General features: G+C 49.0%; 1 protein-coding gene across 1 annotated transcript in view; it reads right to left on the minus strand.

Annotated features, from left to right (window-relative positions):
• The window catches only part of CLSTN3 (calsyntenin 3), a 195,376-nt gene that overhangs the window by 169,290 nt on the left and 1,933 nt on the right, over positions 1-24,153 (minus strand). Inside the window, exon 2 of the mRNA XM_077467139.1 lies at positions 21,337-21,901. Coding sequence (XP_077323265.1) covers positions 21,337-21,409 — 73 coding nt within the window. The 5' untranslated portion in view covers positions 21,410-21,901. The remainder of the gene's footprint in view (positions 1-21,336; positions 21,902-24,153) is intronic.

Genomic DNA, 24,153 nt, shown 5'->3' on the forward strand with positions numbered 1-24,153 from the left:
AAAAATGTTTTCTCTCCAGTCTCGGCAATTCTTTGATTGACACGTCAAAGATTCCAAAATAGATCTGCAAGTCCACCTTCCTACATCCTTCTCCGCATGTTGATTAGCGATCCATGCAGATCAGCGTTCGGTGTGGTGGTTGGGGAGGTGTCAATCTGTCTTTATTTTTATGCTAATCTCTCTCTCTCTCTCTCTGTAGGTCTGCCGGCATCTGTGCATGCGTCTGCGGAGAGAGGAACCCAGGCAACATGTCTGTTTACCTAACACCTATGCACAGGATCACACGCACGTGATTTGTCTGCTCGCCTGTCGCCATCAATCACTTTGAGCTCCCGTTGGCTTCAGAATATTTACATGTCTGTGATAGATGGAGAACATGGGAAGCTACTCCATCAATGGATGACAGGCAGGGGGCGCAGCACCGCATTATGCGTTAGGTCCATATATTTGAAATTTCCCAACATAAAAAACAAACTTCAGGCAACCCCCCCCCCCCCCCCAAAAAAAAACTTGTTGAGGAGCGTATGAGTTTATTATAAACACATTAGCGGGGGTATATATCTCTATCTATCTATCTGTCTATATATATATATAAAGAATTTTTGTTTAAAATTGCCTAGTGAAAGTAGTACATGTACACTTTGGGGGGGGGGGGGGGGGTAAATAGTTGTGGTCAGGAGGAGATGGCCCCAAGGTTCGAGGAGGCAGCCACAGAAAAAAAAGGCCACGTTTGTGGCTAGAGGAGAGGGCCACAGGAGGGAGTGTAATGTTTGTGGTTTGAAAAGGGAGCCACAAAGGTTGGAGGAGAGGGCCACAGGAGGGGTTGCAAATTTTATGGTTGGAGCAGAGGGCAACAAGAAGAAGGGCAATGCGTGTGGTTGCTGGGGATGGGCCACAGGAACAAGGGCAATGTTTATGGTTCGAGGAGAAGAGCAATGTCTGTGGTTCCAGGGGAGGCCACGGGAGGGAAGGTAATGTTTGTGGTTGGAGGAGAGGGCCACAGGAGGGAGGGCATTGTTTGTGGTTGGAGGAGAGGGCCACAGGAGGGAGGGCATTGTTTGTGGTTGGAGGAGATGCCCACAGTAGGGAGGGTAATGTTTGTGGTTGGAGGAGATGCCCACAGTAGGGTGGGTAATGTTTGTGGTTGGAGAAGATGCCCACAGTAGGGTGGGTAATGTTTGTGGTTGGAGGAGATGCCCACAGGAGGGAGGGCAATGTTTGTGGTTAGAGGAGGGGGCCACAGGAGGGAGGGTAATGTTTGTGGTTGGAGGAGATGCCCACAGTAGGGTGGGTAATGTTTGTGGTTGGAGGAGATGCCCACAGTAGGGTGGGTAATGTTTGTGGTTGGAGGAGATGCCCACAGTAGGGTGGGTAATGTTTGTGGTTGGAGGAGATGCTCACAGGAGGGTGGGTAATGTTTGTGGTTGGAGGAGATGCCCACAGGAGGGAGGGCAATGTTTGTGGTTAGAGGAGGGGGCCACAGGGGGGTGGGTAATGTTTGTGGTTGGAGGAGATGCCCACAGGAGGTTGGGTAATGTTTGTGGTTGGAGGAGATGCCCACAGGAGGGTGGGTAATGTTTATGGTTGGAGGAGAGGGTCACAGGAGGGATTGCAAATTTTATGGTTGGAGCAGAGGGCAACAAGAAGAAGGGCAATGCATGTGGTTGCTGGGGGTGGGCCACAGGAACAAGGGCAATGTTTATGGTTCGAGGAGAAGAGCAATGTCTGTGGTTCCAGGGGAGGCCACAGGAGGGAGGGTAATGTTTGTGGTTGAAGGAGAGGGCCACAGGAGGGAGGGTAATGTTTGTGGTTGGAGGAGATGCCCACAGTAGGGTGGGTAATGTTTGTGGTTGGAGGAGATGCCCACAGTAGGGTGGGTAATGTTTGTGGTTGGAGGAGATGCCCACAGTAGGGTGGGTAATGTTTGTGGTTGGAGGAGATGCCCACAGTAGGGTGGGTAATGTTTGTGGTTGGAGGAGATGCCCACAGGAGGGAGGGCAATGTTTGTGGTTAGAGGAGGGGGCCACAGGAGGGAGGGTAATGTTTGTGGTTGGAGGAGATGCCCACAGTAGGGTGGGTAATGTTTGTGGTTGGAGGAGATGCCCACAGTAGGGTGGGTAATGTTTGTGGTTGGAGGAGATGCCCACAGTAGGGTGGGTAATGTTTGTGGTTGGAGGAGATGCTCACAGGAGGGAGGGCAATGTTTGTGGTTAGAGGAGGGGGCCACAGGGGGGTGGGTAATGTTTGTGGTTGGAGGAGATGCCCACAGGAGGGAGGGCAATGTTTGTGGTTAGAGGAGGGGGCCACAGGGGGGTGGGTAATGTTTGTGGTTGGAGGAGATGCCCACAGGAGGGAGGGCAATGTTTGTGGTTAGAGGAGGGGGCCACAGGAGGGTGGGTAATGTTTGTGGTTGGAGGAGATGCCCACAGGAGGGAGGGCAATGTTTGTGGTTAGAGGAGGGGGCCACAGGGGGGTGGGTAATGTTTGTGGTTGGAGGAGATGCCCACAGGAGGTTGGGTAATGTTTGTGGTTGGAGGAGATGCCCACAGTAGGGTGGGTAATGTTTGTGGTTGGAGGAGATGCCCACAGTAGGGTGGGTAATGTTTGTGGTTGGAGGAGATGCCCACAGTAGGGTGGGTAATGTTTGTGGTTGGAGGAGATGCCCACAGTAGGGTGGGTAATGTTTGTGGTTGGAGGAGATGCCCACAGGAGGGAGGGCAATGTTTGTGGTTAGAGGAGGGGGCCACAGGAGGGAGGGTAATGTTTGTGGTTGGAGGAGATGCCCACAGTAGGGTGGGTAATGTTTGTGGTTGGAGGAGATGCCCACAGTAGGGTGGGTAATGTTTGTGGTTGGAGGAGATGCCCACAGTAGGGTGGGTAATGTTTGTGGTTGGAGGAGATGCTCACAGGAGGGAGGGCAATGTTTGTGGTTAGAGGAGGGGGCCACAGGGGGGTGGGTAATGTTTGTGGTTGGAGGAGATGCCCACAGGAGGGAGGGCAATGTTTGTGGTTAGAGGAGGGGGCCACAGGGGGGTGGGTAATGTTTGTGGTTGGAGGAGATGCCCACAGGAGGGAGGGCAATGTTTGTGGTTAGAGGAGGGGGCCACAGGAGGGTGGGTAATGTTTGTGGTTGGAGGAGATGCCCACAGGAGGGAGGGCAATGTTTGTGGTTAGAGGAGGGGGCCACAGGGGGGTGGGTAATGTTTGTGGTTGGAGGAGATGCCCACAGGAGGTTGGGTAATGTTTGTGGTTGGAGGAGATGCCCACAGGAGGGTGGGTAATGTTTGTGGTTGGAGGAGAGGGCCACAGGAGGGATTGCAAATTTTATGGTTGGAGCAGAGGGCAACAAGAAGAAAGGCAATGCATGTGGTTGCTGGGGGTGGGACACAGGAACAAGGGCAATGTTTATGGTTTGAGGAGAAGAGCAATGTCTGTGGTTCCAGGGGAGGCCACAGGAGGGAGGGTAATGTTTGTGGTTGAAGGAGAGGGCCACAGGAAAAGGGGCAATGTATGTGGTTGAAGGAGAGGGCCACAGGAGGGAGGGCATTGTTTGTGGTTAGAGGAGGGGGCCACAGGAGGGAGGGTAATGTTTGTGGTTGGAGGAGATGCCCACAGGAGGGTGGGTAATGTTTGTGGTTGAAGGAGAGGGCAACAGGAGGGAGGGCATTGTTTGTGGTTAGAGGAGGGGGCCACAGGAGGGAGGGTAATGTTTGTGGTTGGAGGAGATGCCCACAGGAGGGAGGGAAATGTTTGTAGATGAAGGAGAGGCCACAGGAGGGAGGGTAATGTTTGTGGTTGGAGGAGAGGGCCACAGGAGGGAGGACATTGTTTGTGGTTAGAGGAGGGGGTCACAGGAGTGAGGGAATTGTTTGTGGTTAGAGGAGGGGGTCACAGGAGGGCGGGTAATGTTTTTGGTTGGAGGAGATGCCCACAGGAGGGTGGGTAATGTTTGTGGTTGAAGGAAGAGGCCACAGGAAAAGGGGCAATGTTTGTGGTTGAAGGAGAGGGCCACAGGAGGGAGGGCATTGTTTGTGGTTAGAGGAGGGGGCCACAGGAGGGAGGGCATTGTTTGTGCTTAGAGAAGGGGGCCACAGGAGGGAGGGTAATGTTTGTGGTTGTAGAAGATGCCCACAGGAGGGTGGGTAATGTTTGTGGTTGAAGGAGAGGGCCACAGGAGGGAGGGCATTGTTTGTGGTTAGAGGAGGGGGTCACAGGAGGGAGGGCATTGTTTGTGGTTAGAGGAGGGGGTCACAGGAGGGCGGGTAATGTTTTTGGTTGGAGGAGATGCCCACAGGAGGGTGGGTAATATTTGTGGTTGAAGGAGAGGGCCACAGGAAAAGGGGCAATGTTTGTGGTTGAAGGAGAGGGCCACAGGAGGGAGGGCATTGTTTGTGGTTAGAGGAGGGGGCCACAGGAGGGAGGGCATTGTTTGTGGTTAGAGGAGGGGGCCACAGGAGGGAGGGTAATGTTGGTGGTTGGAGGAGATGCCCACAGGAGGGTGGGTAATGTTTGCGGTTGAAGGAGAGGGCCACAGGAGGGAGGGCATTGTTTGTGGTTAGAGGAGGGGGCCACAGGAGGGAGGGCATTGTTTGTGGTTAGAGGAGGGGGTCACATGAGGGCGGGTAATGTTTTTGGTTGGAGGAGATGCCCACAGGAGGGTGGGTAATGTTTGTGGTTGAAGGAGAGGGCCACAGGAAAAGGGGCAATGTTTGTGGTTGAAGGAGAGGGCCACAGGAGGGAGGGCATTGTTTGTGGTTAGAGAAGGGGGCCACAGGAGGGAGGGTAATGTTTGTGGTTGAAGGAGATGCCCACAGGAGGGTGGGTAATGTTTGTGGCTGAAGGAGAGGGCCACAGGAAAAGGGGCAATGTTTGTGGTTGAAGGAGAGGGTCACAGGAGGGAGGGTAAGGTTTGTGGTTTGAGGAGATGCCCACAGGAGGGAGGGTAATGTTTGTGGTTGGAGGAGATGCCCACAGGAGGGAGGGTAATGTTTGTGGTTGAAGGAGAGGGCCACAGGAGGGAGGGCATTGTTTGTGGTTAGAGGAGGGGGTCACAGGAGGGAGGGCATTGTTTGTGGTTAGAGGAGGGGGTCACAGGAGGGAGGGCATTGTTTGTGGTTAGAGGAGGGGGTCACAGGAGGGCGGGTAATGTTTTTGGTTGGAGGAGATGCCCACAGGAGGGTGGGTAATGTTTGTGGTTGAAGGAGAGGGCCACAGGAAAAGGGGCAATGTTTGTGGTTGAAGGAGAGGGCCACAGGAGGGAGGGCATTGTTTGTGGTTAGAGAAGGGGGCCACAGGAGGGAGGGTAATGTTTGTGGTTGGAGAAGATGCCCACAGGAGGGTGGGTAATGTTTGTGGTTGAAGGAATGGGCCACAGGAGGGAGGGCATTGTTTGTGGTTAGAGGAGGGGGTCACAGGAGGGCGGGTAATGTTTTTGGTTGGAGGAGATGCCCACAGGAGGGTGGGTAATGTTTTTGGCTGAAGGAGAGGGCCACAGGAAAAGGGGCAATGTTTGTGGTTGAAGGAGAGGGTCATAGGAGGGAGGGTAAGGTTTGTGGTTGGAGGAGATGTCCTCAGGAGGGTGGGTAATGTTTGTTGTTGAAGGAGAGGGCCACAGGAGGAAGGGGATTGTTTGTGGTTAGAGGAGGGGGTCACAGGAGGGAGGGTAATGTTTTTAGTTGGAGGAGATGCCTACACGAGGGTGGGTGATGTTTGTGGTTGAAGGAGAGGGCCACAGGAGGGAGGGCATTGTTTGTGGTTAGAGGAGGGGGTCACAGGAGGGAGGGCAATGTTTGTGGTTGGAGGAGATGCCTACACGAGGGTGGGTGATGTTTGTGGTTGAAGGAGAGGGCCACAGGAGGGAGGGCATTGTTTGTGGTTAGAAGAGGGGGTCACAGGAGGGAGGGTAATGTTTTTGGTTGGAGGAGATGCCCACAGGAGGGTGGGTAGTGTTTGTGGTTGGAGGAGAGGGCCACGGAATGGAATGGAATGTTTATGGTTGGAGGAGATGGCTACAAGAGATAGTGTAATGTTTGTGGTTATAGTAGAGGCCCACAGGAGGGAGGGTAACATTTGTGGACACAGAAGGGGCAGCAATGTTTTAGGTTGAAAGAGGGAGCCACAAAGTTGAAGTACACAGGAAAAAAAGAACAATTTGTGGTTGGAGGAGAGGGCAATATTTGTGGTTAGAGAATAGGGCCACAGGAAGGAAGGCAATGTTGGGGTTGGAAGAGAGCCGCAGGAAAGAGGGCATTGTTTGAGGAGAGGGCCACAGGCAGAAGGGTAATAATTGTGGTTGGAGGAGACCGATTTTAGAGGGAGAGTAATGTTTGTGGTTGGAGGTGAAGGCCACAAGTGGGAGAGAAATCAGTGGTTGAAGGAGTGGGCCACAGGAAAAAAGGCAACGTTTAAGGTTGGAGGAGAGGGCCTTAGGAATGAAGACAGTGTTTGTAGTTGGAAGAGAGGGCCACAGGCGGAAGGGTAATGTTTGTGGTTGGAGGAGCGAGCCACAGATGGGAAGGCGACGTTGGAGTTGGAAGAGAGAGACGCAGGAAGGAGGGCAATGTTTGAGGAGAGGGCCACAGGAGGGAGCGTAATATTTGTGGTTGGAGGAGATGGCGCTTGGAGGGAGAATAATGTTTGTGGTTGGAGGAGAGGGCCACAAGAGGGAGGGATATGTCTGTGGTTCGAGGAGAGGGCCACAGGAACAAAGGGCAATGTTTGCGGAGATGGGCACAGGAGGAAGGGTAATATTTGTGGTTGGAGGAGATGGCCTTTGGAGGGAGAGTAATGTTTGTGGTTGGAGAAGAAGGCCACAAGTGGGAGAGAAATCTGTGGTTGTAGGAGTGGGCCACAGGAAAAAAGGCAATGTTTGAGTTTGGAGGAGAGGACCACAGGAATGAAGACAATGTTTGTAGTTGGAGGAGAGGGTAAAAGGCGTAAGGGTAATGTTTGTGGTTGGAGGAGAAGATTACACGAGGGAGGAAAATGTTTGTGGTTGGAGGAGAGGGCCACAGATGGGAAGGCAATGTTTGTGGTTGGGGGAGAGGGCCACAGATGGGAAGGCAATGTTTGTGGTTGGGGGAGAGGGCCACAGATGGGAAGGCAATGTTTGTGGTTGGGGGAGAGGGCCACAGATGGGAAGGCAATGTTTGTGGTTGGGGGAGAGGGCCACAGATGGGAAGGCAATGTTTGTGGTTGGGGGAGAGGGCCACAGATGGGAAGGCAATGTTTGTGGTTGGGGGAGAGGTCCACAGAAAGAAAGGCACCTTTTGCTGCTGGACGAGAGGGTGACAGGCAGGAGAGCAATGTTTGTGGTTGGAGAATAGGGTTAAAGGAAGGCAATGTTTGTGGTTGGAGGAGAAGGCCATTGGAGGAAGGATAATGCTTGTGGTTGGAGGAGAGGACCACAAGAAAAAAAAGGCAATGTTTGAGGTTGGAGGAAAGGGCCACAGGAGGGAAAGCAATGCTTGTGGCCAGAGGAGAGGGCACATAAAGAAGACCAACATTTGTGGTTGAAAGAGGGAACCACAAAGTCGGAGGAGATGACCACAAGAAAAAAAGACAATGTTTGTGGTTGGAGAAGAGGGCCACAAGAGGGAGGGCAATGTTTGTATTTGGAGAAGAGGACCACAGGAGGGAGGGCAATGTTTGTATTTGGAGAAGAGGACCACAGGAGGGAGGGCAATGTTTGTAGTTGGAGAAGAGGACCACAGGAGGGAGGGCAATGTTTGTAGTTGGAGGAGAGAGCCACAGGAGGGAGGGCAATGTTTGTATTTGGAGAAGAGGGCCACAGGAGGGAGGGCAATGTTTGTAGTTGGAGGAGAGGGCCACAGGAGGGAGGGAAATGTTTGTAGTTGGAGGAGAGAGCCACAGGAGGGAGGGCAATGTTTGTAGTTGGAGAAGAGGACCACAGGAGGGAGGGCAATGTTTGTAGTTGGAGGAGAGGGCCACAGGATGGAGGGAAATGTTTGTAGTTGGAGGAGAGGGCCACAGGAGGGAGGGCAATGTTTGTAGTTGGAGGAGAGGACCACAGGAGGGAGGGCAATGTTTGTAGTTGGAGGAGAGGGCCACAGGATGGAGGGAAATGTTTGTAGTTGGAGGAGAGGGCCACAGGAGGGAGGGCAATGTTTGTAGTTGGAGAAGAGGACCACAGGAGGGAGGGAAATGTTTGTAATTGGAGAAGAGGACCACAGGAGGGAGGGAAATGTTTGTAGTTGGAGAAGAGGACCACAGGAGGGAGGGAAATGTTTGTGGTTGGAGGAGAGGGCCACAGGATGGAGGGCAGTGTTTGTAGTTGAAGGAGAGGACCACAGGAGGGAGGGCAATGTTTGTAGTTTGGAGGAGAGGGCCACAGGAGGGAGGGCAATGTTTGTAGTTGGAGGAGAGGACCACAGGAGGGAGGGCAATGTTTGTAGTTTGGAGGAGAGGGCCACAGGAGGGAGGGCAATGTTTGTAGTTGGAGGAGAGGGCCATAGGAGGGAGGGAAATGTTTGTAGTTGGAGGAGAGGGCCACAGGAGGGAGGGCAATGTTTGTAGTTGGAGGAGAGGACCACAGGAGGGAGGGCGATGTTTGTAGTTGGAGGAGAGGACCACAGGAGGGAGGGCAATGTTTGTAGTTGGAGGAGAGGGCCACAGGAGGGAGGGCAATGTTTGTATTTGGAGAAGAGGACCACAGGATGGAGGGAAATGTTTGTGGTCAGAGGAGAGGGCCACAGGAGGGAGGGCAATGTTTGTAGTTGGAGGAGAGGGCCACAGGAGGGAGGGCATTGTTTGTAGTTGGAGGAGAGGGCCACAGGAGGGAGGGAAATGTTTGTAGTTGGAGAAGAGGGCCACAGGAGGGAGGGCAATGTTTGTAGTTGGAGAAGAGGACCACAGGAGGGAGGGCAATGTTTGTAGTTGGAGGAGAGGGCCACAGGATGGAGGGAAATGTTTGTAGTTGGAGAAGAGGACCACAGGAGGGAGGGAAATGTTTGTAGTTGGAGAAGAGGACCACAGGAGGGAGGGAAATGTTTGTAGTTGGAGAAGAGGACCACAGGAGGGAGGGAAATGTTTGTGGTTGGAGGAGAGGGCCACAGGATGGAGGGCAATGTTTGTAGTTGGAGGAGAGGACCACAGGAGGGAGGGCAATGTTTGTAGTTGGAGGAGAGGGCCACAGGAGGGAGGGCATTGTTTGTAGTTGGAGGAGAGGGCCACAGGAGGGAGGGAAATGTTTGTAGTTGGAGGAGAGGACCACAGGAGGGAGGGCAATGTTTGTAGTTGGAGGAGAGGGCCACAGGAGGGAGGGCATTGTTTGTAGTTGGAGGAGAGGGCCACAGGAGGGAGGGAAATGTTTGTAGTTGGAGAAGAGGGCCACAGGAGGGAGGGCAATGTTTGTAGTTGGAGAAGAGGACCACAGGAGGGAGGGCAATGTTTGTAGTTGGAGGAGAGGGCCACAGGATGGAGGGAAATGTTTGTAGTTGGAGGAGAGGGCCACAGGAGGGAGGGCAATGTTTGTAGTTGGAGAAGAGGACCACAGGAGGGAGGGAAATGTTTTTGGTTGGAGGAGAGAGCCACAGGAGGGAGGGCAATGTTTGTGGTTGGAGGAGAGGGCCACAGGAGGGAGGACAATGTTTGTAGTTGGAGGAGAGGACCACAGGAGGGAGGGCAATGTTTGTAGTTGGAGGAGAGGACCACAGGAGGGAGGACAATGTTTGTAGTTGGAGGAGAGGACCACAGGAGGGAGGGAAATGTTTGTAGTTGGAGGAGAGGGCCACAGGAGGGAGGGAAATGTTTGTAGTTGGAGGAGAGGGCCACAGGAGGGAGGTAAACATTTGTGGTTGGAGGAGAGGGCCACAGAACGGAAGACAATGTTTGTGGTTGGAGGAGAGGGCCATAGAAAAAGGGGCAATTTTTGCTGTTGGAGGAGAGGGTCAGAGGAGGGAGAGCAATGTTTGTGGTTGGAGAAGAGGACCACAAGAAGGAAGGCAAGTCTTGTGGTTGGAGGAGAGGGCCACAGGAGGGAGGGCAATGTTTGTAGTTGGAGGAGAGGACCACAGGAGGGAGGGAAATGTTTGTAGTTGGAGAAGAGGGCCACAGGAGGGAGGACAATGTTTGTAGTTGGAGGAGAGGACCACAGGAGGGAGGGAAATGTTTGTAGTTGGAGGAGAGGGCCACAGGAGGGAGGGCAATGTTTTTGGTTGGAGGAGAGAGCCACAGGAGGGAGGGCAATGTTTGTGGTTGGAGGAGAGGACCACAGGAGGGAGGGCAATGTTTGTAGTTGGAGGAGAGGACCACAGGATGGAGGGCAATGTTTGTAGTTGGAGGAGAGGACCACAGGAGGGAGGGCAATGTTTGTAGTTGGAGAAGAGGACCACAGGAGGGAGGGCAATGTTTGTAGTTGGCGGAGAGGGCCACAGGAGGGAGGGCAATGTTTGTAGTTGGAGGAGAGGGCCACAGGAGGGAGGGCAATGTTTGTAGTTGGAGGAGAGGACCACAGGAGGGAGGGAAATGTTTGTAGTTGGAGGAGAGGACCACAGGAGGGAGGGCAATGTTTGTAGTTGGAGGAGAGGACCAGAGGAGGGAGGGAAATGTTTGCATTTGGAGAAGAGGACCACAGGATGGAGGGAAATGTTTGTGGTCAGAGGAGAGGGCCACAGGAGGGAGGGCAATGTTTGTAGTTGGAGGAGAGGGCCACAGGAGGGAGGGAAATGTTTGTAGTTGGAGGAGAGGGCCACAGGAGGGAGGGCAATGTTTGTCATTGGAAAAGGAAGCAACAAAAATTCCAAGGGAAAAAAGGGTAATGTTTGTGGTTGGAGGAGAGGACCACAGGAGGGAGAGTAAAGTTTGTGGTTGGAACCAAGAACCACAGGAGGGAGGTAAACATTTGTGGTTGGAGGAGAGGGCCACAGAACGGAAGACAATGTTTGTGGTTGGAGGAGAGGGCCATAGAAAAAGGGGCAATTTTTGCTGTTGGAGGAGAGGGTCAGAGGAGGGAGAGCAATGTTTGTGGTTGGAGAAGAGGACCACAAGAAGGAAGGCAAGTCTTGTGGTTGGAGGAGAGTGCCACAGGAGGGAGGGCAATGCTTGCAATTCAAGGGGATGGTCACCGTAGAGAAGGCAGTGTTTGTGGTTGAGGGGGCACAAGTGAAAGACTAACAACTGTGGTTGTAGCAGAAGGCCATAGAAGAAAGGGCAATGTTTGTGGTTGGCGCAGAGGTTCACAGGAAGTAGATAAGTGCTTATGACTGGAGGAGAGGATCACAGTAGAGAAGGCAATTTTGGGGCTGGAAAAGAGAGACAATGGAAGTGGATGGATGGAAGAGGGAGCGTCAGGGATGAAGGACAGGGCTACAATATTTGTGGTTGGAAGAGAGGGTGACAGGAGTGAAGGCAATGTTTGTGGTTGGTGGATGGGGGCACATGAGGTAGGGAAATGTTTGTGGATGGAAGATGGGGCCACAAGAGGACGTGTAGTGTTTGTGGTTGGAAGGCCATGGAAGAGAGCGCAATGTTTGTGGTTGGAGCAGAAGGGCGCAGGACTGAGGACATGTTTATGATTTCGAAAAGAGGGTCACGAGAGGGAGGAAAATGTTGGCATTGGAAGAGGGAGCCACAAAAAAGGAGAGCAATATTTGTGGCTAGAGAAAGGGGAGTCACAAGAGGGAGAGCAGTGTTTGTGGTTGGAGCAGGGGGGGCACAGGAGGGAGGGCAGTGCTTGTATTGGAGCGAAAGGCCCCAGGATGGAGGGCAACGCTTGTGCTTCAAGAGGGGGGGCCATCATTTGTGGTAAAAGGAGAGAGCCACAGGAAGGTGGGGGGGGGGTATTTGTGCTTGGAGGAGAGTGGCACCAGAGAAAGGGTAAGGTTTGCTCTTGGAGCAGAAGGGTAGTGAAGGGAGTGAAATGTTTGCAGTTGGAGAAGGGGACCACGGAAGGGAGGACAATGTTTTGTGGTTGGATGAGGGATGTGATTGGAGAAGGGGACCACGGAAGGGAGGACAATGTTTTGTGGTTGGATGAGGGATGTGATTGGAGAAGGGGACCACGGAAGGGAGGACAATGTTTTGTGGTTGGATAAGGGGTGTGATTGGAGAAGGGGACCAAGGAAGGGAGGACAATGTTTTTTGGTTGGATGGGGGATGTGATTGGAGCAGGGGACCACAGGAAAAGATACAATGTTTATATCTGTACCATCACCACAGAGGGGAGGGGTCTTGTGCCCGGACATTGGCACTTTGAAGGCATAGGTAGAGCTGTTGGAGAGCAGCCACAGAAAAACCGTGACCAGTATCCTCTAAAGCAGAGGTCTCCAAACTTTTCAAACCAAGGGCCAGTTTGTTGTCCTTCAGACTTTTAAGAGGGCCGGATTGTGGCCAGCGGGGGCAGAAAATGTCCTGGGCCCGGCATCAGCAAGAATAAATATGGCCTCAAGGTTGGTGGTCACTCAGTAGGAGGAGTAGTAGCTCCTATAGTAGCCCCTACTAGTTAGATGAATGGTATCCCATCATTGGTATCAGTGGAAGGAACAGTGCCCCATTGTTGGTGGGAGGAATAGTGCCCCAAGGGCCATATAAAGGCTAGCAAAGGGCCACAGTTTGGAGACCCCTGCTCTAAAGCACCAATACAGAAATGCAAAACTCCACCATGCATCCTGAACCCTTTATTGAACCCCAGAAACACTTGGCATGAGTGCGACGCCATTACTCAGCGCCCGCAGTTTCTGCAACTTCCTGTGTCACCTCCCCACCCCCATTCCACTCCATTGGGTGGTACTAAAAGTATTTAAAATCCCATTTAATGAAGTAATGATTGGAATAAAGGCCGTCCCTTTGCTCTGCGTTTTTCTTTACCTACACTGAGATCTCGTGTGTCGGGGCCCCGTAGCGGTGGCATAAGCTGCTATGTCTGCCCTTGCTTGGCCCCCCATCTGCGGAGATGTTAATACAAAGCCTCTGGTGATGTTTACAGGCGCCCATAATAAGAACATGGGCCCTAAAACAATGGGGAGGAGTGCCGGCTGCGCTTTATATTCACAGCATATTTCTCATTTTTAATTCAGCTGTCTAATCCTCTTAACTTCAGACAGACGTGATGGGAGGCGCAGCGCTGTGGGGGATTGTGAGATGCCAAGCACGTGCGTCCTCTGAGGCTGTGCACCACACTGGGCAATCCCAGCTCCTCCGACCGCCGGGGAACTACAAGTCCCAGCATGCACTGCACGCAAGTTGCGGATTATACAGTGCCTTGAAAAAGTATTCATACCCCTTTTCGTCATGTTACAACCAAAAACGTAAATGTATTTTATTGGGATTTTATGTGATGGACCAACACAAAGGGGCACATAATTGTGAAGTGTAAGGAAAATGATAAATGATACAAATAAATATGTGAAAAGTGTGTGTGGGGGGGGGGGGACGGCATTTGTATGGCGCCCCCTTTACTCTGATACCCCTAACTAAAATCTAGTGGTACCAATTGCCTTCAGAAGTCACCTAATTAGTAAATAGAGTCCACCTGTGAGTCATTTAATCTCAGTATAAACAGAGCAGAGCAACAGAGAACTGTCACTGACCAATCACAGGCTGGGGGGCGGGTCCACGACAGCCTTGGCCCTAAGGATCGAATGATGCTGCCCATTATTCAACCTGGAAAACCGAGGACATCTAGTGGTGGAAAAGAAGTTCTGCCTGGGACAACTCCGAACTGAAAGATGACTTTTGCATCAAAAGTTGGGTTTTTTTTGTAATTTTTTTTCAATTATTATAATTTTTACCAGTCTATTTTTTAGTATTACTTTTAACTGAGGTTCTGCTTTAGCTTTTCAAACCACCGAGGTGGAATATAGGCTGCTTAGGTATCTTTAGTACCACCTTTCCTTAGTAGGCTGACACACAATTTGCACCTTCAAGGGGCCTAGGCGATTTTTATATTTTTCACATGTTCTGATGAAAAAGCACATCACAAATCTAAAATCTGCTAATAAACAAAATGTATACATTGTTTAGATAGTGAAAGGTCCATAATTAGGAGATAATATAACCATGAATGATGTACATCCTATGATACCCCCCATGTACATCCTATGATACACCCCCCATGTACATACTATGATCCCCCCTATGTACATCCTATGATACCCCCCTATGTACATCCTATGATACCCCCCATGTACATCCTATGATAGCCCCCATGTACATCCTATGATAGCCCCCATGTACATCCTATGATACCCCCCATGTACATCCTATGATAGCCCCCATGTACATCCTATGATACGCCCCCAATGTACATACTATGATACACCCCCCATGTACATCCTATGATACCCCCCTATGTACATCCTATGATACCCCCCATATACATCCTATGATACCCCCCCATATACATCCTATGATACCCCCCATGTACATCCTATGGTACCCCCCCATGTACATCCTATGATACCCCCCATGTACATCCTATAATACCCCCCCATATACATCCTATGATACCCCCCATGTACATCCTATGATACCCCCCATGTACATCCTATGATACCCCCCCCATGTACATCCTATGATACCCCCCCATGTACATCCTATGATACCCCCCCATGTATATCCTATAATACCCCCCCATATACATCATATGATACCCCCCATGTACATCCTATGATACCCCCCCCCCATGTACATCCTATGATACCCCCCCATGTACATCCTATGATACCCCCCCCCCCCATGTACATCCTATGATACCCCCACGTATGCTTCTGAGAATTACATTGCCCAACAAAAATCCCCAAACTATTATCGGCACGCAAAATACAATATAAATCAATAAAACTGCTGCTATACTGTGTATAAAATATGGAATCACATCTAGCTAATACATTCATTTATGCTTCCAATGAAAAACAAAGATATGAAACTATGTAACAAATGAGGTCCATTATAAACATTTACTACAAACGACGCCCCTTAAATTCCAGACACAGACTTGGCGGAGGGAACCGCGCATTCGTCTAAGGCTCGCCACTTCCTAAATGTCTTACAGGTAGGGTGGCCACCTCATCCCTTTAAACCTGAACACATAGTAATTGCACGGGTTCTGGGGCAAATTTAATGCATATAAGGCACCAAGTGAGTGTAATTACCACCTTAATCAACCACAGAACCCGTGAAAATTAACATGTGTTCAGTTTTAAAGGGATGAGGTGGCAACCCTACTTGCAGGACAATTTTATGGGTCAGATGGTAGATGCACCAACTAGAAATAAAGCTTTACTGGATCTACTGATTACCAACAATACAGACCTGATCACGGATGTGTAAATACGTTGCAATTTAGGAAACGGGGATCAAAGGTCAATTGGCTTCAGTATAAATCGCACAAATAGGAAATACAAAGACACTGAATTTCAAAAGAGCCAACTTCCCTAAACTACGAACTTTGCTAGAATATATAAATGGAGATAAAATCTTAGGAACAAAGAACACGGAGGAGAGATGGGTTTGCTTTAAGAGCATGTTAAATAAGGGCATAAGCCAGTGCATCCCATTGGGTAATACATTTAAAAGAGCGAACAAAAGTCCTGGATGGCTTAACACCAATGTAAAAATGCATATAAACGCAAAGGAGGAGGCCTTCAAAAAATACAAGGTTGAGGGATCATCATCAGCATTCAGACTTTACAAAGAATGCAGCAAGAAATGTAAGGGTGCAATTAGGGCAGCTAAGATAGAACATGAAAGACACATAGCGGAGGAGAGCAAAAAAAATTCCCAAGAAATTCTTTAAGTATGTAAACAGTAAAAAAAGGAGGACAGACCATATTGGCCTCATAAAGAATGAGGAAGGGCATCTGGTTACAGAGATGGCGAAGGTATCGAATTTATTCTCCTCGGTCTCCACAAGGGAATCGGGGATTCAGTAACCAAAACTCACTGATCACCAATGTAAGGAACATTCTTCTCACTGATCACCAATATAAGGAACATTCTTCTCACTGATCACCAATGTAAGGACCATTCTTCTCACTGATCACCAATGTAAGGAACATTCTTCTCACTGATCACCAATGTAAGGAACATTCTTCTCACTGATCACCAATGTAAGGAACATTCTTCTCACTGATCACCAATGTAAGGAACATTCTTCTCACTGATCACCAATGTAAGGAACATTCTTCCCACTGATCACCAATGTAAGGAACATTCTTCTCACTGATCACCAATGTAAGGAACATTCTTCTCACTGATCACCAATGTAAGGAACATTCTTCCCACTGATCACCAATGTAAGGAACATTCTTCTCACTGATCACCAATGTAAGGACCATTCTTCTCACTGACCACCAATGTAAGGAACATTCTTCTCACTGATCACCAATGTAAGGAACATTCTTCTCACTGATCACCAATGTAAGGAACATTCTTCTCACTGATCACCAATGTAAGGAACATTCTTCTCACTGATCACCAATGTAAGGAACATTCTTCTCACTGATCACCAATGTAAGGAACATTCTTCTCACAGATCACCAATGTAAGGAACATTCTTCTCACTGATCACCAATGTAAGGAACATTCTTCTCACTGATCACCAATGTAAGGAACATTCTTCTCACAGATCACCAATGTAAGGAACATTCTTCTCACTGATCACCAATGTAAGGAACATTCTTCCCACTGATCACCAATGTAAGGAACATTCTTCTCACTGATCACCAATGTAAGGAACATTCTTCTCACTGATCACCAATGTAAGGAACATTCTTCCCACTGATCACCAATGTAAGGAACATTCTTCCCACTGATCACCAATGTAAGGAACATTCTTCTCACTGATCACCAATGTAAGGAACATTCTTCCCACTGATCACCAATGTAAGGAACATTCTTCCCACTGATCACCAATGTAAGGAACATTCTTCTCACTGATCACCAATGTAAGGAACATTCTTCTCACTGATCACCAATGTAAGGGACATTCTTCTCACTGATCACCAATGTAAGGAACATTCTTCCCACTGATCACCAATGTAAGGGACATTCTTCTCACTGATCACCAATGTAAGGAACATTCTTCCCACTGATCACCAATGTAAGGAACATTCTTCCCACTGATCACCAATGTAAGGAACATTCTTCTCACTGATCACCAATGTAAGGGACATTCTTCTCACTGATCACCAATGTAAGGAACATTCTTCTCACTGATCACCAATGTAAGGAACATTCTTCTCACTGATCACCAATGTAGGGAACATTCTTCTCACTGATCACCAATGTAAGGGACATTCTTCTCACTGATCACCAATGTAAGGAACATTCTTCTCACTGATCACCAATGTAAGGAACATTCTTCCCACTGATCACCAATGTAAGGAACATTCTTCTCACTGATCACCAATGTAAGGAACATTCTTCCCACTGATCACCAATGTAAGGAACATTCTTCCCACTGATCACCAATGTAAGGAACATTCTTCTCACTGATCACCAATGTAAGGAACATTCTTCTCACTGATCACCAATGTAAGGAACATTCTTCCCACTGATCACCAATGTAAGGAACATTCTTCCCACCGATCACCAATGTAAGGAACATTCTTCCCACCGATCACCAATGTAAGGAACATTCTTCTCACTGATCACCAATGTAAGGAACATTCTTCCCACCGATCACCAATGTAAGGAACATTCTTCTCACTGATCACCAATGTAAGGAACATTCTTCTCACTGATCACCAATGTAAGGAACATTCTTCTCACTGATCACCAATGTAAGGGACATTCTTCCCACTGATCCCCAATGTAAGGAACGTTCTTCTCACTGATCACCAATGTAAGGAACGTTCTTCTCACTGATCACCAATGTAAGGAACATTCTTCTCACTGATCACCAATGTAAGGAACATTCTTCTCACTGATCACCAATGTAAGGAACATTCTTCTCACTGATCACCAATGTAAGGAGCATTCTTCCCACTGATCACCAATGTAAGGGACATTCTTCTCACTGATCACCAATGTAAGGAACATTCTTCTCACTGATCACCAATGTAAGGAACATTCTTCTCACTGATCACCAATGTAAGGAACATTCTTCTCACTGATCACCAATGTAAGGAACATTCTTCTCACTGATCACCAATGTAAGGAACATTCTTCTCACTGATCACCAATGTAAGGGACATTCTTCTCACTGATCACCAATGTAAGGGACATTCTTCCCACTGATCACCAATGTAAGGAACGTTCTTCTCACTGATCACCAATGTAAGGAACATTCTTCTCACTGATCACCAATGTAAGGGACATTCTTCCCACTGATCACCAATGTAAGGAACGTTCTTCTCACTGATCACCAATGTAAGGAACGTTCTTCTCACTGATCACCAATGTAAGGAACATTCTTCTCACTGATCACCAATGTAAGGGACATTCTTCCCACTGATCACCAATGTAAGGAACATTCTTCCCACTGATCACCAATGTAAGGAACATTCTTCTCACTGATCACCAATGTAAGGAACATTCTTCTCACTGATCACCAATGTAAGGAACATTCTTCTCACTGATCACCAATGTAAGGAACATTCTTCTCACTGATCACCAATGTAAGGAACATTCTTCTCACTGATCACCAATGTAAGGAACATTCTTCTCACTGATCACCAATGTAAGGAACATTCTTCTCATTGATCACCAATGTAAGGAACATTCTTCCCACTGATCACCAATGTAAGGAACATTCTTCCCACTGATCACCAATGTAAGGAACATTCTTCTCACTGATCACCAATGTAAGGAACATTCTTCTCATTGATCACCAATGTAAGGAACATTCTTCTCACTGATCACCAATGTAAGGAACATTCTTCTCACTGATCACCAATGTAAGGAACATTCTTCCCACTGATCACCAATGTAAGGAACATTCTTCTCACTGATCACCAATGTAAGGAACATTCTTCCCACTGATCACCAATGTAAGGGACATTCTTCTCACTGATCACCAATGTAAGGGACATTCTTCTCACTGATCACCAATGTAAGGAACATTCTTCTCACCGATCACCAATGTAAGGAACATTCTTCTCACTGTTCACCAATGTAAGGAACATTCTTCTCACTGATCACCAATGTAAGGAACATTCTTCTCACTGATCACCAATGTAAGGAACATTCTTCCCACTGATCACCAATGTAAGGAACATTCTTCCCACTGATCACCAATGTAAGGAACATTCTTCTCACTGATCACCAATGTAAGGAACATTCTTCTCACTGATCACCAATGTAAGGAACATTCTTCTCACTGATCACCAATGTAAGGAACATTCTTCTCACTGATCACCAATGTAAGGAACATTCTTCTCACTGATCACCAATGTAAGGAACATTCTTCTCACTGATCACCAATGTAAGGAACATTCTTCTCACTGATCACCAATGTAAGGAACATTCTTCTCACTGATCACCAATGTAAGGAACATTCTTCCCACTGATCACCAATGTAAGGCACATTCTTCTCACTGATCACCAATGTAAGGGACATTCTTCTCACTGACCACCAATGTAAGGAACATTCTTCTCACTGATCACCAATGTAAGGAACATTCTTCTCACTGATCACCAATGTAAGGAACATTCTTCTCACCGATCACCAATGTAAGGAACATTCTTCTCACTGATCACCAATGTAAGGAACATTCTTCTCACTGATCACCAATGTAAGGAACATTCTTCTCACTGATCACCAATGTAAGGAACATTCTTCCCACTGATCACCAATGTAAGGAACATTCTTCCCACTGATCACCAATGTAAGGAACATTAGTCCCAATGACCCCCCATAGACTAGTCTTATATCAGAGTTTCCCTTGGCTGGTCATACATTATACAAGGGTTTCCCTGGGGTAAAATGGTTGGGAATGGCTGTATGATGTGTGTCCACCGGTGATAACACTATTTCATACATGTATCCTCATCACACAGTAAAGTGAATCCCTTTATTCAATGTGTGTCACCAAAAAGTCCGCCTTTCTGACTCCTTCTTATGGGGGGGGGGGGATTTGTGCTGGCTGGATTTGGGGAGACAGGTCCTGGGACAAGGATCTGGAGCCCAGAGCAAACATGCCAAATTGCACCCCTCCCCCCCCCAAAAAAAATCTGCATGCTTACTCCCTAAAAATGTTCCCTCCTCCCACCACAAATTGTTGTCCCCTCGTCCCGCTCCTTCAAAAAAAGTCCCCCTTTCCAAGCACAAAATCCTCTACCCCTAAAATTTCCCCACCAAGCACAAATCCGCTCCCCCCCGCTCCAAATCCCCCCCTACCAGCACAAATTTCCTTCACCCATTTCCCCCCTCCAAGCACAAATACCCCCCAATCATCCCCACTAGCACAAGTCCCCCCCCCCAAAAAAAAGATATCCTCATATTGCTTATAGAATAAACCAATCCCCCTCCCAACACAATCCCCCCCCCCCAATTACCACTCCTAGCACACCTCCCCAACTTTGCTCCCCTATAAGAATTCTTACCCCCTGCCACCCCCCAAATTTCCCTTCCCAACACAAATCCCCTCCCCTCATTCTCCTTGTGGTGCCCGGGCAGTCGCCCCTCCTGCCCACACCTTGCCCTGGCCCTGGATGTGGGGCAAATATTTGTCCTGGGAGGAGGGGGAATTTATACTTTGGGGAGGTAAGCATGCAGATTAGTGCTTAATTATTTTGGGGGTGGGGATTTTTACTGACAGAAAATGCTCAAACGTCTTGGGGGGGGGGGGGGCACAGTTTGGCATACTGCCCCAGGCTGTAGATGACCTTGTCCCGGCTCTAAATGGCACACACACAGGAAGTGGCTTGCAAAGAGCCTGGAGGAAACCAGCAACAGACATGGTGTGAACACACCTGAGGACGGTGATGGCGAACCTCGGCCCCCCGGATGTTTTGGAACTACATTTCCCATGATGCTCATGTACTCGGCAGTGTAGCTGAGCATCATGGGAAATGTAGTTCCAAAACATCCGGGGGGGGGCCGAGGTTCACCATCACTGCCCTCAGGTATGCCAACCTGCAGACATGATGGAAGCCCACCCTGCGCATCGTCATGCAGACAGGAAGTGGCTGCAAAGAGACCGGAGGAGATCAAAAAAGGATGAAGAAACACCAAAAAACAGTATATTTGCAAATAAATAATAATAATTTTTTAAAAAACGTCGCCATCGCTTATGATACACATTTAGCAAAATGAATGCCCTCCAGCTGGGGTTCACCCCCTATGGCAGAGCCTGTCGTAAATATACACAGCTACAGAATATGTTGGCGCTATAGAATAAAGGCGGTCCGTATTGCATGCGGCGTGTCACTGACCTTTATTGCTGGCGGCGGCGTGGAGGATTGCCCCGGCCAGGAGCACAGACAGGCAGAAATCTCTCCGGATCATCCTCGGTGGCCACACCGGGCGTCTCGCGCTGCACACGCCGGGCGTCTTGCTCTGCACACACACCGGGCGTCTTGCGCTGCACACACCAGGCTTTTCGCGCTGCACACACCGGGCGTCTTGCTCTGCACACACACCGGGCGTCTTGCGCTGCACACACCAGGCTTTTCGCGCTGCACACACCGGGCGTCTCGCGCTGCACACACCGGGCGTTTTGCGCTGCACACACCAGGCTTTTCGCGCTGCACACACCGGGCGTCTCGCGCTGCACACACCGGGCGTCTCGCGCTGCACACACACCGGGCGTCTTGCTCTGCACACACCAGGCGTCTTGTGCTGCACACACCGGGCGTCTCGCGCTGCACACACCGGGCGTCTCGCGCTGCACACACACCGGGCGTCTTGCTCTGCACACACCAGGCGTCTTGTGCTGCACACACCGGGCTTCTCGCTGTTCTCTTCGATAATATGGATTTATGAAGGCATAAAGCGTTACTGAAAGAGAAAAGAAAAAAAAGACGATCGGTGTTTTTGTGGCTCTGTACAATTGATTAAACAGTCTGTGAATCTTCCTGACGCTTCTCAGTCTGTCTGCCACCCCATGAGGTCGGTACAATGTGATGAGCTGTCGGTAGATACAACTCCCCTCCCCCCCCCAGCTAAAAAAGAGATACAATGTCTATTCGATATGATTATTATGATACATTGTGTCCTATAAGAACCCTCCCGCCTCTCCTCTGCTGTCACCTTCCAGAGCCCCCCCCCCCCCCATTGACTTGCCATCTTGTCTCACGACTCATGCCAGGCAAAACCAACAGGGCGGCGGATTCTGTAAGGGTGCCAATGGGGTGCAAAAGTTCCGGCGCCCTTGGCAACCAGAATTCATCAATTTAGAACAATCTGAGCAAACGAAAAAACAGGCGGCATTGGCTGCTCTGTCTCATCGCATCGAATGTCCTTTGCCTCGCTAAAAAAAACAAAAAAAACATGGGCTCTGTAATACACTTATTTAGTAAAAGGAGGATGTGCAATGTGCTGTAACCCATAGCAACCTGATTAAGGTGCAGGATAAGGGTGATGTGCAATGTGCTGTAACCCATAGCGACCTGATTAAGGTGCAGGATAAGGGTGATGTGCAATGTGCAGTAACCCATAGCGACCGGATTTAGGTGCAGAATAAGGGTGATGTGCAATGTGCTGTAACCCATAGCAACTGAATTTAGGTGTAGAATAAGGGTGATGTGCAATGTGCTGTAACCCATAGCAACCTGATTAAGGTGCAGAATAAGGGTGATGTGCAATGTGCTGTAACCCATAGCGACCGGATTTAGGTGCAGAATAAGGGTGATGTGCAATGTGCTGTAACCCATAGTGACCGGATTTAGGTGCAGAATAAGGGTGATGTGCAATGTGCTGTAACCCATAGCGACCGGATTTAGGAGCAGAAAAAGGGTGATGAGCAATGTACTGTAACCCAGAGCAACCGGATTTAGGAGCAGAATAAGGGTGATGAGCAATGTGCTGTAACCCAGAGCAACTGGATTTAGGAGCAGAATAAGGGTGATGAGCAATGTGCTGTAACCCAGAGCAACTGGATTTAGGAGCAGAATAAGGGTGATGAGCAATGTGCTGTAACCCAGAGCAACTGGATTTAGGAGCAGAATAAGGGTGATGTGCAATGTGCTGTAACCCAGAGCAACCGGATTTAGGTGCAGAATAAGGGTGATGTGCAATGTGTTGTATGCAGGACAACCAAATTTCAGTGCACGGGGGCAAGGAAAATGTGCAACTTGCCCAGAGCAACCCGAATTTCAAAGCAAATGAGTCAGGATGATACGTAATGTGCCCAGAGCAAGCGGATTTCAGTGCGGAAGAGTAGAGTGATGTGCAATGTGCTGTAACCTATAGCAACCTAATTTGCTATAGGTTCCAAAGAGCAAGGATGAGTGCAATGTGCCCAGAGCAGCCAAACGTTAGTGCTAAGGGTGAGGATGATTTGCAAAGTGCTGTTACCCATAGCAACCGAATGTCAGTACATCAAAGCAAGGATGATGTGCATTTGCTGCTACCCAGAGCAACCAAATTTCAGTGGGAAAAAAAATAAAAGAGTGAGGATGGTGTGCAATGTGCTCAGAGCAACCAAATGTCAGTGCAAAAGTGTAAGGATGAGTTCAATGTTCTGTAACCCAGAGCAACTGCATTTCAGTGCACAGGGCGTGGATAATGTGCGATTTGCCCAGAGCAACCAAATATCAATGTGAAGAGTATGGATGATAGGTAATGTGCCAACAACAACCACATGTCAGTGCAAAGGGCACGGGTAAGTACAAGGTGCCACAACCTACAGCAACCAAATTTCAATGCAAAGATGGGTAACTACATTGTGCCGTAACCTACAGCAACCACATGTCAGTGCAAAGGGCATGGTTACCCATGGCCTTTGTTACTTACGTACATTGTGCCCAGAGCAGCCACATTTCAATGCAAGACATTAGAGTGATATGCAAAGTGCCGTAACCTACAGCAACCACATTTTAACCCAAAAAGAGCAAGCATGAGTGCAATGTGCCCAGAGCAACCGGATGTCAGTGCGAAGAGTAAGGATGAGGTACCGTGTGTCGTTGCCTAGAGCAACCAGATTTCATTGCAAAGCGGAAGAATCATATGCAATGTGCCCAGAGCAAAATAGTAAGGATGATGTGCAAGGTGCCGTAACCGACAGCAACCAAATTTCAGCCCAAAAGAGC

This window comes from Lithobates pipiens, unplaced genomic scaffold, assembly GCF_037356315.1.
Source record: "Lithobates pipiens isolate NorthernLeopardFrog02 unplaced genomic scaffold, aLitPip1_a1.2 Scaffold_47, whole genome shotgun sequence".
NCBI lineage: Eukaryota > Metazoa > Chordata > Amphibia > Anura > Ranidae > Lithobates > Lithobates pipiens.